A 15,059-nucleotide genomic window follows, 5' to 3' on the forward strand; every position below is an offset into this window, starting at 1 on the left:
TCTCTCTCTCTCTCTCTCTCTCTCTCTCTCTCTCTCTCTCTCTCTCTGTTCCTCTTAGGGCAATATACTCGGTGTAACTATGGCGCACTGACACGCGTAGAATCGTATCCAGGAAAAAAGCCCGCGCGTGCAGATCGTCGAAATGGTTTCTCTATTTCGTTAGCAACAACCAAAGCCTGTTTCACTGCTCTATCGACAGATCGCCGAGTTTGTCGACTCTGTTCTCTACGAAATATCGAAATAAAGGGTAACGATGACCACTGTCTAACGCGACCCGTTCGCAGGCGGGAGATCGGCTCCCCGTGGAATGATTTATTCTGTATCTGTGCCCGTGACTCGCTTTAACGGGCGAATCCGTTGCTTTCGAAGCCAGAATCGAGATCAGCGCACAAACAACGCCGATGTCGACGATGACGACTATCGCGACGAAATGTACAGTACATACATATGTGTACACCATGGACCTAAAGGACGGTGCATGAGCTAGGTATATACATAGAAGGGGGGGGGTTTGAAATACTCGGCGGGGAGCGGGGGAAGAGTATTTCCGCCATCTTGGTAGGACCAATCGGTGCTGCCACCTGTGCTACGTCGCGGCAAGTTTTGAAAGTGCTGAACTTGAAATGTCTGAAGATAACTCCTCCTGTTTAGGTTTACGATTGGCGAATTGCGTGGATCGGTTTGCAATGCATGCTACTTTAACAGCATTTTAATAATTCGCGTACAATCTGTATGCGAAGAGATCATTTTTACTCTGTGAAAATACAAATCTGTTATCCAATAGTATTACAACTTGCGAAGAGAAAGAAACTAAAATCACAGGTGGAAACGACCTCGCGAGTAACCTTTCAGCCTTCTTACTTTGGTCAACCAGTGGCGCCATCGGTTCGAAACGCGGGAAATTTGAATGCGGTTAGGTCAAGATAAACTGGCTAAAGGAATTTTGAAATCCCTCTTTCGTTCAACAGCATAACTATCGTAATCTCACGACGATGTTCTTCCACCGTCCACTAGCGACATCTATAGATCGCGCTAATCAATAGGAAGAGCGTGTAATTCGAATCGAATGATACAAAGATTATATTGATTATTTTGAAATAATTTGTCGTCGATAGTAACCTAGAAACAGAAACGAGAAGCAAAAAGAATTTAACGTTAATCTAAAGTGTAGTTAAAAGTACACTTTAATAAGTATAACTTTTTAATAAGCAGGTTATTACGAGAACAATTTGCTATTTATGTCATAGCGTTCTACTTGAGATATATTAAAATATGAAAGTCGTAAAGTTTATTCAAAATAGCTCGGTGAAAATTCGTAACTGTACCAAACCAATTTTAGATACGATTCTAATAATAGTCCACGTTACAATGTATCATTGTCTTAACATCTGTATGATTTTTCATACGTGTCTAAATATACACGGTGTCTCAAGAGTATAAAAATATCCTCAATGTTGTTTGATACCACGGAGGTGTAACATGGTTCTATTTCGTGCGATATTAAAATTTAAATTTAGTAATATTAAAATTTAAATATTACTAAAGATATTAAAATTTAAATTTAGTAACACAAATGCTAATTCCTTTATAAATTCGAATAATAATAATCTTACCCTTTATAAAATTCCAAAATAAAATGATTCGAGGATTCCGAGTAATGTATTAAATTAGGATAATAAATTAGAAAGGGGAAGTCGGAATTCCGACAATTGAAACGTTCGCACTATCGCACTAGTTTCTTTTTAAATTAGATCAATGAATCCCCCTCTCGAGCAGGTATAATAGATCATCCAACATGCAGGACGGGCCATCAAAGTGGCCAAAAATATAAATCATGACGAACCTGTCACCGTCGCCCCAAAATGATTATCTCGTTGACCTTTCGCGAATGAATCCGTCTTTGCCCTAGCCTTATTTCCAAATATATTGCCGCGGCAATTGCTTTTACACAACGCAGCAATTTCTGCGTCCGTGTCATAATAATTGTGAAATTGGGTCTAACAATCCACCAACTAGTTGTATGAAATCTTTATTCCGAAAGGTAACGAATCGAGCGACCTTCATAAATGATTTCAGGGGCTCGTTGAAGCAACCATCGATATTTCGCATTACTCACAAGTATGTACATCCGGAAGCTTATGTTTCGCAATAATTGCCTCTAAGCATCGTTCCAACGAAACTTTACAATTAAAAATGTATCGATAACCTCAGAATGACAGTTTAACAAAGAGTTTCAGGCATTTATAAATATTTAATTTTCCGGAGATTTATTCGAGTCTGTTATTTATAAATATATTTATAAGATGAAATAGAATCTATTTTTGTCCGATGATTTAAATTAGAGAGAATTGTATGTAAATGGTGATTATTCATGAAAATTCTTCTTGCTTCGATGCTGCTGTACTTGGAATTCAAGAAACGTAGAATGTAGGTATTTCTACATGCGTCGTGTCAGACCTTGATACGCAAAATATATGTCATAATTTAGAAGTTCTATTTCGCTCGAGATTTCTAATCTCACCTCTGACCGTGCACATTTCAATTTTTTATTCCATGAACGCTCGGTATCATTAATCAAATTTACTAACCACATAAATACTCTTGTTTTACATTATTTCATATTTTTATATATTTTTTATTCACGTTGTTGCGTAATCGTCAATATCACATTACCCAATAAAATTCGTGCTTAAATTACCATTCAAATTGAAGTCAATTCGAATGATCCCCCGATGATGCCCGACGTTTGAATTAAAATTGGAAAATTCGTGGCAGGTAATGCGTAATGGGGGGACATCTTGAGGATAATCGATGTTTCGTTCACAAAGACCAGGATACGATTAGGTATTTATCCAATAATGCCCAACGGACTGATTAGGTAATGAACGGTGACTCCGCGAATTCGTCGCCGATAGGGAAAAAATCGTGGACCGGAAGGTGAACCCGACGAAACGGAAGCTGACGCATCCAGGGGACAACATTCGGTCGTGTTTTCCAACGTCAAAGAACCGCAAGCTGCCCTGCTTCACGTGTCGCAAACGCCCTAAATAGACGACTTCCTTTCATCGTATCAATTGAAAAGAGTGTAACGCTACGTATCTTACACGAAATCGCGCTATAATTTCACGCCTATTCAATTGAAGGAAAAAAAAAAAAATGAAGCCAGGAGATCGGAGCCTTAAAAGTCTCACTCGAAAGTCTTTCTCTATCTTTATTATGACGTTTCGTTCATTTCCTCAGAAGAAAGTCAAGAAATAACTGTTTAGGAATAATTTAAGAATAGTTAAAGATAACTACGTCTTTTTTTTTTTATGATAATTAATTTAATTTGTTAACGAATTGTTGATCACAATTGTAATCGTTTTCCACGTCCATTGAATACGATGAATCATAACTGCGAGCCTTAAAATGCGCTACGCGGAATGGAAGATAACAAATAAAACGTTAAACAGTGCCACTAAGCTGCCCACTGATTATAGAATCATAAAATTCGAATGCAGATCTATTTCATAGAAACGCGCACGGAGTGATAATTGCGAGTGGCGTTGCATACTTCAATCGGCGTACCAGATGAAGTACCTCTTCTTCGTTGCATACGGGATCTTCGCTCCATTTGTTTGTTGTTCGATTTCCTGTTCCAGAAGAGCTCAAACAGGGGGACTCGATACTCACGAAAAAATTCTGAATCGGGGAACCTAGAAGAGCTCAAAGAAGTGACGATCCAAAACTCACAAAAAGATTCCAAATTTCAAGAACCCAATCTCCAAGAATGATACAAATTCTACGCTTTAATTTCACTTTAATCGAACTACGTTCCTTTCACTTAAAAAAAAAAAAAGGGAACCCCCAGCCCCCGTTTCTTGCCGCATCGCGTCCGTCGCTTCGCACAATACCAAAGCTGTTTATTCGGTCAAAGCGCTGAAGAAATGAGTCGATGGCCTGCTTAAAGTCCAATTGCCAACAAACTTACTCGTTCTCGACCATTTCGTGTTTATTTTCGATCTGTTTGTTAACACGAAGTCTCGACGAACAACGAAGTCGTTGAACCGCCTGCGCCGCGTACCCGAAGTGAGTTTTCGCGAAATCGCGCATCTGTATCGGTTTCCAGGATCGTCGGGGGGGGTTTTCGAGATGGAAAGGTGACTCATAGAAATGTACTTTAGGGGGCCTAGTCACCTCCCCCTCGTCGCAGACTTTCATATCGGCAGCTGGTTCGGTATCGGTGAGCTTCTTCGTCTCCGTGTCGCTATTAAATTTGTGCAGAGTCGATAGGCTACCGCGAAATAAAAGCGGTTGGTCTCTTATTTAACATAGCCGACAGGCGGACAGTGCTCAGTCGACCACCGACCGTAACAGAGTATTCGCATTTCATAGGTAGCCTCGCGTCGTTGACGACTGTGTTGAAGAAGCTTCGACGCGTTGTGAACAGTGATCGTTGCCTCCGATCATGACCCTCTTGATCTTCACGCTTGGACCACTTTTCTTCTCGAGTAAGTTCCTCTCATTGGCGAATTTCTAAGCTAAACAAACGCGTACGAGTAACGGACCAAACGTTGGGCTACTTTCCTGACTGATCCTTCAATGAAAATTACGATCAACGTGCATTATTTGCTTTCAATTAGAATGGAGACTGTGCGATCGAATTACTATGTATTTAGAAATATAAATTGCACGCGATTCGAACGAGTTTAGGGGGCTGGGTTCTTCGGTGAAAATTGTGATTTCTGTTGTTTTATTTTGTGTTACGATTTGAAGTATAGAATGCAGGATTGAATCGTATTTAGAAATATAAATTACACTGGACGCGTTTCGGATGGGTAATTAAGTGCGGACTACTTTCGAGGCTAGTTCGTCGATAAAAATTGCGATTTGTGTCGTTTTATTTGGTATTATGATGTGAAGTATAGAATGAAAGCGTGGGCTACTTTCTAGGCTGATTCTTCAATGAAAATTGTCATACGTGCGCGTTGTTTGGATCTAATTGCAATCTGAACTGTGGGATTGAATTATTATACATTTCGAAATTTGAATTGCAATGGACGCACTTCGAACGAGTAATTAAATGTGGAATAGTTTAGGGGCTGATTCTTCAATGAAAATTGTGATTTGGGGTGTTTTATTTTGTGTTATTATTTAATGTATAGAATGAAAATTTAAATGCAGAATAAACACGCAGGTAGTTCGTACATGTATTATTATTTAAAATAATATAAATTTCTATCTGTGATTTAGTTATTCACCAGTTTAGAAAATTTTCTGTCAATTTACATATACGGATTATAAAAATAATTTTATTACATTTATAATGTTGCATTGAAGTGTACTATTGAAAATAGAAATTCCTGCACGGACAACCTGCATTTTCAAATAATATTTCACGTTGGGCAAGTACAAGCTTACCTCATTAATTGTTCGGTGGAATACATGTTGAGAATAAATCACTACACGCTGTTTTCATAAATCATCTGTCATTTGAATAAATTATCTTGAATATTTTGCCCATCTCCGGTCTCTTCCTTCTTGAAAGAGAAATCTCGATTCTTCCTCTAAGCGTACAAAAAGGAAAAGAAAATACGTTTGTCAGCCTCGGTAATTTCAATGAAAATTAATCATAAACAGTTGTCACAATTAGGATGACAATTTTTAATTTGACAAACAGAAATTACAAACTCAGTATTACTAACACACGAACGCTTTTACAACCACTACTTCACGAATTTTTTAAATATTTTCATCGATATAAATGACGACAATTTACGAAAAAAAATACGCGACTGAGTGACATTATTCGAAGAAGTCATTGCCACCAAAAGTTCAACACTGCTAACACTTGATCCTCGCGACAAACTGACCTAAAATAAAAAGTTACACGATAAGTTACGATACGTGCAACATTTTCGATAACCGTTACCACGCTCGACGACACTGTGTTAATAATGCTTATTATTAATATCACGGAACCGATTGAAATTCATAGTGAGACAGCGGGACGTGGTCGATCCACGTACACAACTCAGCCCTTGCATTGTCGGGCAGTATGTAAACGATAATTAGAACATTGTCGAAGAATTCGACACGGAAGCGCGAACGAGACGCGTGCGACTGCAATGGTTAAGTAAAATTCGCGAAATGTGAAAACTGGGCGTCGCTTGGAGATATTTGTTTAAAGAAATCCTGCACGCTTTCGGTGAAAACAAAATTAATTTACAAATAAAATAATAGGATATAAAATAAAATAAAGGTAGAAAAAAAGAAAGGGCAATTGCAGCGCTGTTGGTGAAGCGTAGCTTCATACAATAATCAGGAGAATATTGATTATGAAAAATGTAGTATATATTGATATTGAGCTAATAATAGAAATAATCGAAATAGGCTTATAACTAGCTCGTGTTAGAACGAGCAGGACAATATATAGTATGAAATAAGTCGTACGATTTTTCCATTATTTTCATTACTAGTTTATTAATAATATTATATTCCATGATGTGTATACTTAAAATTATTTTTTATTTTAAAGAAATTTGTACGCTTCAAAGGGGCTCCGCTTGAAAAATTTAAGTATCCACATTTTTTGGAATTTCTGAAATTTCTTAAAATCGTAATCAAAAGAAGTGAAGCATATTATTTATTTAAATTGTTTAAGCACTGCGGAACGAATCCAATTCTTTATTCACGTGGTTTCGATCATAAGGCGGTACGATCCTCTCTGGGTATAGCATTTCCATGAAGACAATTATTAAAAAAGTATAGCGTCATTAAGTCGCTAGATTTTGTCGTTCGTCATTGGCCTTTACAAGCAACATTTTACTCGTGTCGCAAAGCGATAGTCTTCTCAGTCGCATCAATACCAGCTCGACTCGTTAGTTGTTGTAAACAATTAGAATTCCGCAAAAACAATTTCACGTATCGGCGAGTATTCAGTTGTAATAATTACTTACGGAGGACAAATCTAATCAGCTTTCGACAACAATGTCACAAATGCGAAACTTACATAACGGTGTGTTGCACGTGTCTACGCGAATGTACGAGATCCGCCACCGATTCGATATATACGTATGTTAATAAATCTTACCACGGTATAAATAAGTTTTGGCTGTACGGCGGGCATCATCGAATTTACGTAACGTTTTACCCGCGAACATCAACGCGAGTAGTGTAAAAAGGTTTCGGGATGTTTTTAATCGATTTTCTGGATTATGCATTTTCACATTTCCTCAAGAGAAGAGAGAGAAAGAGAGAGAGAGAGAGTTTCATAAGAGGAGGAAATATTCGAATGAGATTTGTTCGATGCAATAATTAAACTGCAACATTTTCAAAGTGTACGATTTGTCCACTCACGGGCAATTATTAAATAGTAATAAATAAATAAATAAATAAATATTTATATGTGCATATAATTATTATAATATATACGGTATACATTAATTACCATTATAATTTTCATTTATTATACTTATCCTACTTTTTACAAAATAACAAGACAGGATCTTTTTATTGGATCAATTTTGTGCTCCATTTTTTTTTTTTTTAGCGAATTCACTGCAATGATCTAGTCGGTGTGAGATGAACGAAATAAAATGAATTTTTTTAGAGAAATTGGCAATCCCTAGAATGATATCTGCTTTCATATTAGTCCGAAGGGTGGCACGATCGCATGTAATCCAGCGATTAGAATAAAATGAGTTAATACGACGTTCCTCGAGCGAGCACGGCGGTTAATTAGCTCAATTTCCCAGTCGAGAAATCGAAACTGTCGGACGACGTTTTCGTCAATTTCCACGCGGTCGCGTTTAGCGTCTTCGCGCTCGCTGCGCGAAAATTGAGCCGTCTATTATGAAAGCGTCGTAGGTCCACTTATCTTCGTCGCGGATATATAAAAGGTTTTGCATTTCAATCGAACGAGAAACACGGATAACGGTCGAACGGTCAAACGTTGCGCTCGTAGTCGTCGACGATAAGTGATAATTTATTAGGTGGTTAAACCTCCTGGTCTCCGAGAATTCTTCCAAATAGCAGCCAATGACGATTGGTCAGAATGCGGATCTTTATGCATTTTTAGGAAGTTCAAATGTGCGAGAAGACTACAAGAATTTTCGTTTCCTGGCGAAAAACATTTATTTAATAAAGAAATCTTAAATACCAAACGACAAAATAATTTCCATCATTTTCTAATATTTTCAAAGACTTGTTATTTTGTAAAAAGTTGTTCGATTCCCTTTTTAGAAAAGTCCTTCGATTCTTCATTGAAAAACTTTTCCAAGTCGACGACATTTCGATTACTTTTTGGTCTCTCTAATATAACATGTAAATTACTATTGATAACAGTTCGTATTGTAATATTTTCAAAGTAAAATAAATTCCTATTTAGGCTTAATATTTTTACACAAAGATCCCGGGAATTGCAGCTGATTAACGTTGAATGTAATTGAAGAGACGAGAGATTCGAGTTTCGATACCGGGTTGCCAATAGCCTGGCCACCTAGACGCGTTTACCGCGATGCCTTAAAATACTTTCTGGGTCCCCCTCAGGTAATTCAACGTGGAATTTCGCAATCATCGACGGTTGTGACAATAAAACGACGCGAGGGATCGGTGAACTACATAAGCCCTCTTTGTGGCAGCTATAAAAAAAGAATTTTCGCCTCGCGTTTCCTGTACGCTACAATTTACTGATAAATATCACGCCACGAATTTGGCCGATCACGCTAGATAAACGCACCGTCGTTTAACCTCGGAAGAAGTGGACAGCAATATCGCCGAATATCGCGACGCGATTTCGGTCGTTTGATAAACCGGCACAATAGACCACCGTCTAAAATAATCAACGAACGAATGCGTCAGAATACTTAAAAACGCGCCGTATCGAGAATTATCAAGCAGAATTGGAAATCAAAATTAAAATAAGTATGTTAATGTGGTGGCACCTCCTCTCCTCACCAGTAGAGGGACATCGAGCGTTTGCGAATTTCTCACAAGTTCTCGGGTCATGTATAAGCCCGACTCCTTCGTTCTACCTTCACAGAACCAACGCCACAATTAGAAAGAAAAATGAACATCATTTGCATCGGAGTTAAATTATTCTTTTCTACCGATTTATGACGAATTTGAACTCGATACACTCAATTTTTAAAAGAGAAACGAGTGGAATTCAAAGGGTTGAAACTAGTTATTTGTCCAGTTATAGTAAAAGTAGCTACAAATGTATGTCGGTAGGTTTGGTGTTGAATTAACACTGTTAATACTTTAATTATTTGTATTGGAATAACTAAATAAATCAATTGATTGATAGCACTTCTCTCCACTCGTTTGATAGAGTGCAAATATTTAGAGAGGTCGTTCCAAAAATAAATGGCGAAACGTCAAGAATATATTCTGCTTATTGTAACGATAGAAATAGAAACGTACGTCCGGAAATGTTTCCTTTCCGTGTTATAGCTCGTTACTGTTGCACGTCAGAGGAAGCGTTTAAAATGGATTCCTCGAGCAAGGACCAACACTCTCATTCTTGACGCTATTCGGCGGCTAACGAAGATAATGAAACGCACCGCTGTCTAAGCGATAGAAAATAACTGTCGCGTACTTTAACAGTCGCTGCGGAATCATCTCGACGAGGCGCAATTTTCAAGGCGCGTAACTCGAAGATGAAAGCGCTCCTGTAATTGTGTAACATATTTGATCGTTGCAACGCGCAGAATTTATTCATGTTTGCCCAGTTGTTTAGCAACAGTGTATCGTGAACAGATTTGATTAAATAACGTTACTTCGATAAAAAGGAAGAAAATATATTCACTGGAAACGAAACGGAACGATTCACAAAAATTAATTGCTAACTAAAAAATGAATTTGGAGCTTATTTCTGGAATTTAGGAGTTAATAAAAACATCCTCGACTGAATAGGACGGTCGAACACGAACTGAACGAGCGACGACTTTTGGCTGATGGAAGAAGCGAGGCGTAAGCGACGGAAACAAAGAGACCGCGAACAGCCTATTCAACATCGGAAAAAGCCATATTCGTTGAAGGAATCATTACGTGCAATTTTCCGTCGGAAGGACGTCCGCAGGAAAGAAACCGAGCGAAGGAATCGCAACATCGAATCGCTACGGCTTCATTATCGCTCAAGTTACGTGCTCCGGAAAGATATGTGTAATGTCTATAAAAATTTTGCTCAATTTGCCGCATGCCACGTGTTGCGCAATCGACAACGGGAGGGGAAAAAACGCGCCAAAAGCGAGGCGCGCTCGCGTGGACCGAGAGTGTCATTGGCTGGCCGAGGTGATCGAATCGATTCCGTGTTTGAAAACCCCGTTACGCGGTGATTTCCCTCGAGGCGCGCGGGATTGACGCGCATGCGCGCTAGTTTCGCGCTGGAGATCGTAATTTCAATACTGTCAGGGCGTCTTGACGCTGATGCGCCGTAAAGGTTGCCTCCAATAATAAATTTCACCCAACTGTTTGCAAAATAAATCTTTCTTTTACAATAAGAATATTAGAAGCAACCTTTCTCTACAAATTTTAATCGCAATTAGTTCTACCTGTGAGTTCTACCCGGTAGCCACCGTAATTCCTCCAGTATACTATGTCGTCGAACGTCAGAGATTTCGAAATCGTACAGCGTGCGACTGATTTACGACCAGCGCGAAATGACCCCACGTGCAATCGCTGATACGTTAAAATTACCTTTATACATACGGCATTAGCGTCAATCGAGCACACGCTTTAGCTCGTGTATGCTCTACATACATGGCGTTTCGAAGACGAACGCACAAGGCATTGATAGATCGTTGGGGTGCGGTCGTTTCGAGAGAACGTCGTGTGAGCATAGATATTTTAAATATTTGCATATATCGCAATGCCCGTACACGCCCCGTGAATCGATATATTATGGTTGGTAAAGGGTTCCCACGAGTTGCGTCGCCATGTTGATAAGCCGGTTGAAACATGAAAATAATATTTGTTTGATAGATTTGCGACGTGTACACATTCAAGTAGAACGGGATAGGAATGAATAGTAGTAAACTGTAAAATGTCGTTTAACGTGTCGCGTATGCGTTAAAGTGTGGCAATATTAAACGACGTTCGGTGTAATAATATCGTACGTGTTTTCGATTGTTATAAACGGTTTGTTACCGCAGCGTTTTACTTTTCTGCTGAGACATCCTCCATACGCGATCTGCAAACTTGTAACGTAACTCCTTCCTTCGCGAATGATAAATGAAACTCTAGACTGCGCTCGATGATGAAAGCGGCATACGAGGAACGATTAATCTATTTCGGAGGTAATCTCTATCGCGTGGTCATCGAAACGCATTAAAGGTAACGAATTAACGTATGGACAATCGAGTAACTGATAAATTTTATGTAAGTTATTGGCCTCTATTTTCGGTAGAGGAGGTGGAGGGGCTCGATTAAATATTGACAAACAGTAAAAGGAAAGAAAGAAATCTCGAGAGCTCGTACGAAATTTCATTAAAAAATGTGTCACTAATTGAATATGAATCACCATCGAATACTTTCTAGCGAATCCTTTTTCTCGTGAAAAAGGATATTGAGTCACTAAGAGTCATCGACGGCCTAGAAATTTCGGGGACCGTGACTCTGAAACGAGTTTCATCTTGTAAGAAAAAACAGCCCCGCTCCCTCCCTCCCTCCCGCATCGAACAGATTCTTCCTGTCGTCACAAGTAACTACGCAACCAGTACAATGATCAACAGTCATTGGGATATAAAAGATATCAAAGGGTTATTAAACTCCGGTTGCGCAACCGTGTAGTCATCATAAACCTGAAACGTGTAACAGCATGAAATTGTAGCGGAGCACTGTAATACTCCTCTGGAAGTAATCAGCGATTCAAATGACTTTGTTCAATCAAGGCATGCAATCGGAAATATTTTAAAATGCAATACGTGTGTTCAGCAAAAAGAAAAAGAAAAACTTTAAAAAGAGATGTTTCTGAGTCTGAATAAGAATAATTAAGCCTTGATCGTCGAAATTTCGTTTGGTCCCTCAAAATCACCAAATACGAAGACTGGAAAATTAAATAATCATCCGAGCTCACAAGCACCTGGTACACGGCTTCTTTACGCAGAATCAAATAAAATGCACAATTCAGGGTTACCGCGACCGTAATCACCTTGCTCTTGAAACGAACGTTTCGCGTTTAAATGATCGGTATCGATCGGAGCGCCGAAGAAATTGGAAGTTTTTACCTTCTAATGATTCACGCCTCTCACATACGCCTCGTGTACGCGATCTTTTTGTGCCCCGTGCACATGACGCACATATTGTTGTGCCGTTCACGTGCCCTCGTTTTGATCGCGATCCTTGGCCAGAGTTTCGTATTTTTCCAGCATTCGTCGCATCTGCGATAAAATGCGTGCCAGAGCAAAGGACACGAATGACGTCGAACGATATTCGGTTGATATCAGCTTACAGTCCTCGAAGAGCAAACGTAAGGACCTCCTGCTAAGGCATCCTCGTCCTCTGAGACGACGTACCCGTCCTAAGCAAACCATCGTCATTCGACGCACGTGTCGAGCATGTGCGTTGGACCTGGAAGCAGTTCGCAAGCGGTATAGTAATCTACGTCGATAGGGGAAGGGAACTTTACCAGGCTGACTCATTAACCGGTAATCGCGAAGAGTCTTTACTGTGCGTAAGGAAGTGGTCGGCTTCGTTTTTCCACTGTGAACGACGGAGATTTATCATTCGATCATGAATTACCCATAACGTGACGCTACGTTAATCACTTTAGCTAATCAGGGTGTTCCCATGACGACGAATCTCTCCTTTGTGATAATTTAATCTGACTTTTATCAATGTCGTATTTCTGCTAATGGAATTATACGATTCCAATCGAGTCGATCAATTACGTCACTTCTTATCAAATTAGTACGTACTTTTAAATTTAATGTGCTTGAATGGTATAAAAAATGTACGATAAAGTAAATTGTATTCGTGGTACTGTCGTTTGTGATTTATGCGTGGCAATTTTCCATTGAGGCAAACAACTGTCTCGTTTTCTTTCCATTTCGTAAAGGTCAGCTTCTATCAAACAAACAGTATAACTTTGTTGTTTTATGCCGTAGTAGATACGTTGATTCGTGTGAGTGACTCTACTCGTACAACACTGCAAACTTTTGTTGCTGTTATAAGAAAATTATAAGGGTGATACGAGTTGACCTTTGGGAAATAAAAACGTGACAAGGTGACATCAAATATCAGTTGTTGACAAAGTCGGAGTCATACGCGAAACATTAATTATAGTATTCTATTAACGTCGAACTTCATCTTTAAAAACATTTTCGATTCTGATCATTCTTGTTGTTCGTGTGAACATTACGACCATCTCGACGTATCGGCCCAACGTTGATTCGCATTGTATTCGTTTTCATGTTAAGTTTCATTAAGTTTTCGTTTCAAAGGTTAAGTAAAACCTAACGAGCGTTTTTGCTTCTTCGTACTATACCACTATCGTTACTGTCATTAGGAAAATCACAAGTTAGATATGAAATGACCTTTGAGAATCGGGAACAAAGTACGCAACGTTTACATATTTCGAGTTTCCTTTGCTTTCGTTTACGCGAGTAAATCGAATCTATTTAATTCGATCGTTTATCATCAGTTACTCCGAATCTTTACCTGGATAAGAATTATTCCTCTCGCTTCGTCGCGTACTTACTTCGCAACCAATTTTTATATAAAAGAAACTAGCTTGTAATTATTGCATACGCGGAGCTTGCATTTCATTATTCAATAGAACGTAGGGTAGTCATATATTATCGAAAACAGTAAATAATTGACTGGAATGTGGAGGTAAAGGTATGTAAAGACATGGAATCGAATTCGTACCGAATCGATATTGTTCCTTGAAAGGCGGCTCGAGCCGCGGCAACAACCTCTAATAAGGAGGCTAGAATAATTCATCTGTGACGAGCTGAATGCAATGCCAGCTTGTATCTTTCGCGAATCGACTTTCACTGGACTATCGAGACGCTTCACGCCGCGGCCTGATATTATTGTTAGGCCTGTCCTCGTGTTTACAGCTTGGACGAGCATTGTTCGCGTACCTGTCGCAATTTTCAATCTTTTAATTGGAGTGGCGCGGATTGAATTTTCCGGCACTTCCGGGTTCTTGTCTTGCAAGAAATACAATACAATACTTGTTAGTCTATATTGTATAACTTTTTTATACAATACAATATTAGTTACTTTATGTATAACAACGAGCCATTTTACGATACAATCTGCGTTCTTCTGTATCGTACTGTATTATGCTGCATTGTTTTATATTTCCGTGTATTATTCTAAATTATTCTGTCAGTATACTCTATGTACAATGTCATTTCTTATGTCACTTTTTTTTTAAATTGTTAACTTTGTCTAATTCCGCTAATAATTAACGCGTTACGTAAAATAGCATTGTGACGCAATGGTCTTCGTTAACTTATTCTTTATCTTGACTATAGTTTTGTTTTTTTTTTTTTTTGTATAATCGTCCGGGATTCAATTCCGATAGTATAATAAAACTCCCACGATTGCCGGTAAATTACACGTGAACGCGATGTTTAATTATTAGCAGGATTCGATCTAACAAGAAAATTTATAGCACTCGCGATAATGTGCAAATTGCCTATGTTCATCTTGTTTGCTTTTCTTTCAGGCCTCGTCTACGGTAACTTCAGCTACGATGGAGACGATGGTAAGTGAATCGTGAATTTTCTATTTATTGAATTAGAATCCATATTTCTATCTATCGTTGCCATTAATATTGGGTTGTCCAAAAAGTTTCTTTCGCTTTATTAATAAGTAACACATGCACAATAGTTTATGTTTTATGTTACATTACCGAATTGTGCACGATTCATTTTGCTCCATTACTGTTACAACATGAATATCTATGAAATTAGATTGTCTATTTATACAAACACTGTCACAGAAAATAATCGAACGCAACTCGCGAAAGAAACTTTTAGGACAACCTAATACAATTCCACGAGAAGTATATTTTCCAATCCAGCTTAGGAAACATTGTACTAAATTACTCGGAGCTTCGATCG

The 15,059-nt window shown here is 38.7% G+C and overlaps 2 protein-coding genes across 3 annotated transcripts in view; one reads left to right on the forward strand and one right to left on the reverse strand.

Annotated features, from left to right (window-relative positions):
• LOC128896373 (F-box only protein 28) overlaps positions 1-451 on the reverse strand; it is a 6,480-nt gene extending 6,029 nt beyond the window's left edge. For both annotated transcript variants that reach the window (XM_054159728.1, XM_054159725.1), the window contains exon 1: positions 1-451. This exon is cut by the window's left edge and continues 269 nt beyond it. The gene's annotated coding sequence lies outside the window, so the exon portion shown is untranslated.
• Positions 452-4,278: 3,827 nt separating this feature from the next.
• The window catches only part of LOC128887242 (carbonic anhydrase 7-like), a 16,808-nt gene continuing 6,027 nt past the window's right edge, over positions 4,279-15,059 (forward strand). The window contains exons 1-2 of the mRNA XM_054143340.1: positions 4,279-4,490; positions 14,663-14,701. Coding sequence (XP_053999315.1) covers positions 4,448-4,490; positions 14,663-14,701 — 82 coding nt within the window. The 5' untranslated portion in view covers positions 4,279-4,447. The remainder of the gene's footprint in view (positions 4,491-14,662; positions 14,702-15,059) is intronic.

The sequence above is a fragment of the Hylaeus anthracinus genome, unplaced genomic scaffold (assembly GCF_026225885.1).
Source record: "Hylaeus anthracinus isolate JK02 unplaced genomic scaffold, UHH_iyHylAnth1.0_haploid 0, whole genome shotgun sequence".
NCBI classification, from domain to species: Eukaryota; Metazoa; Arthropoda; class Insecta; order Hymenoptera; family Colletidae; genus Hylaeus; species Hylaeus anthracinus.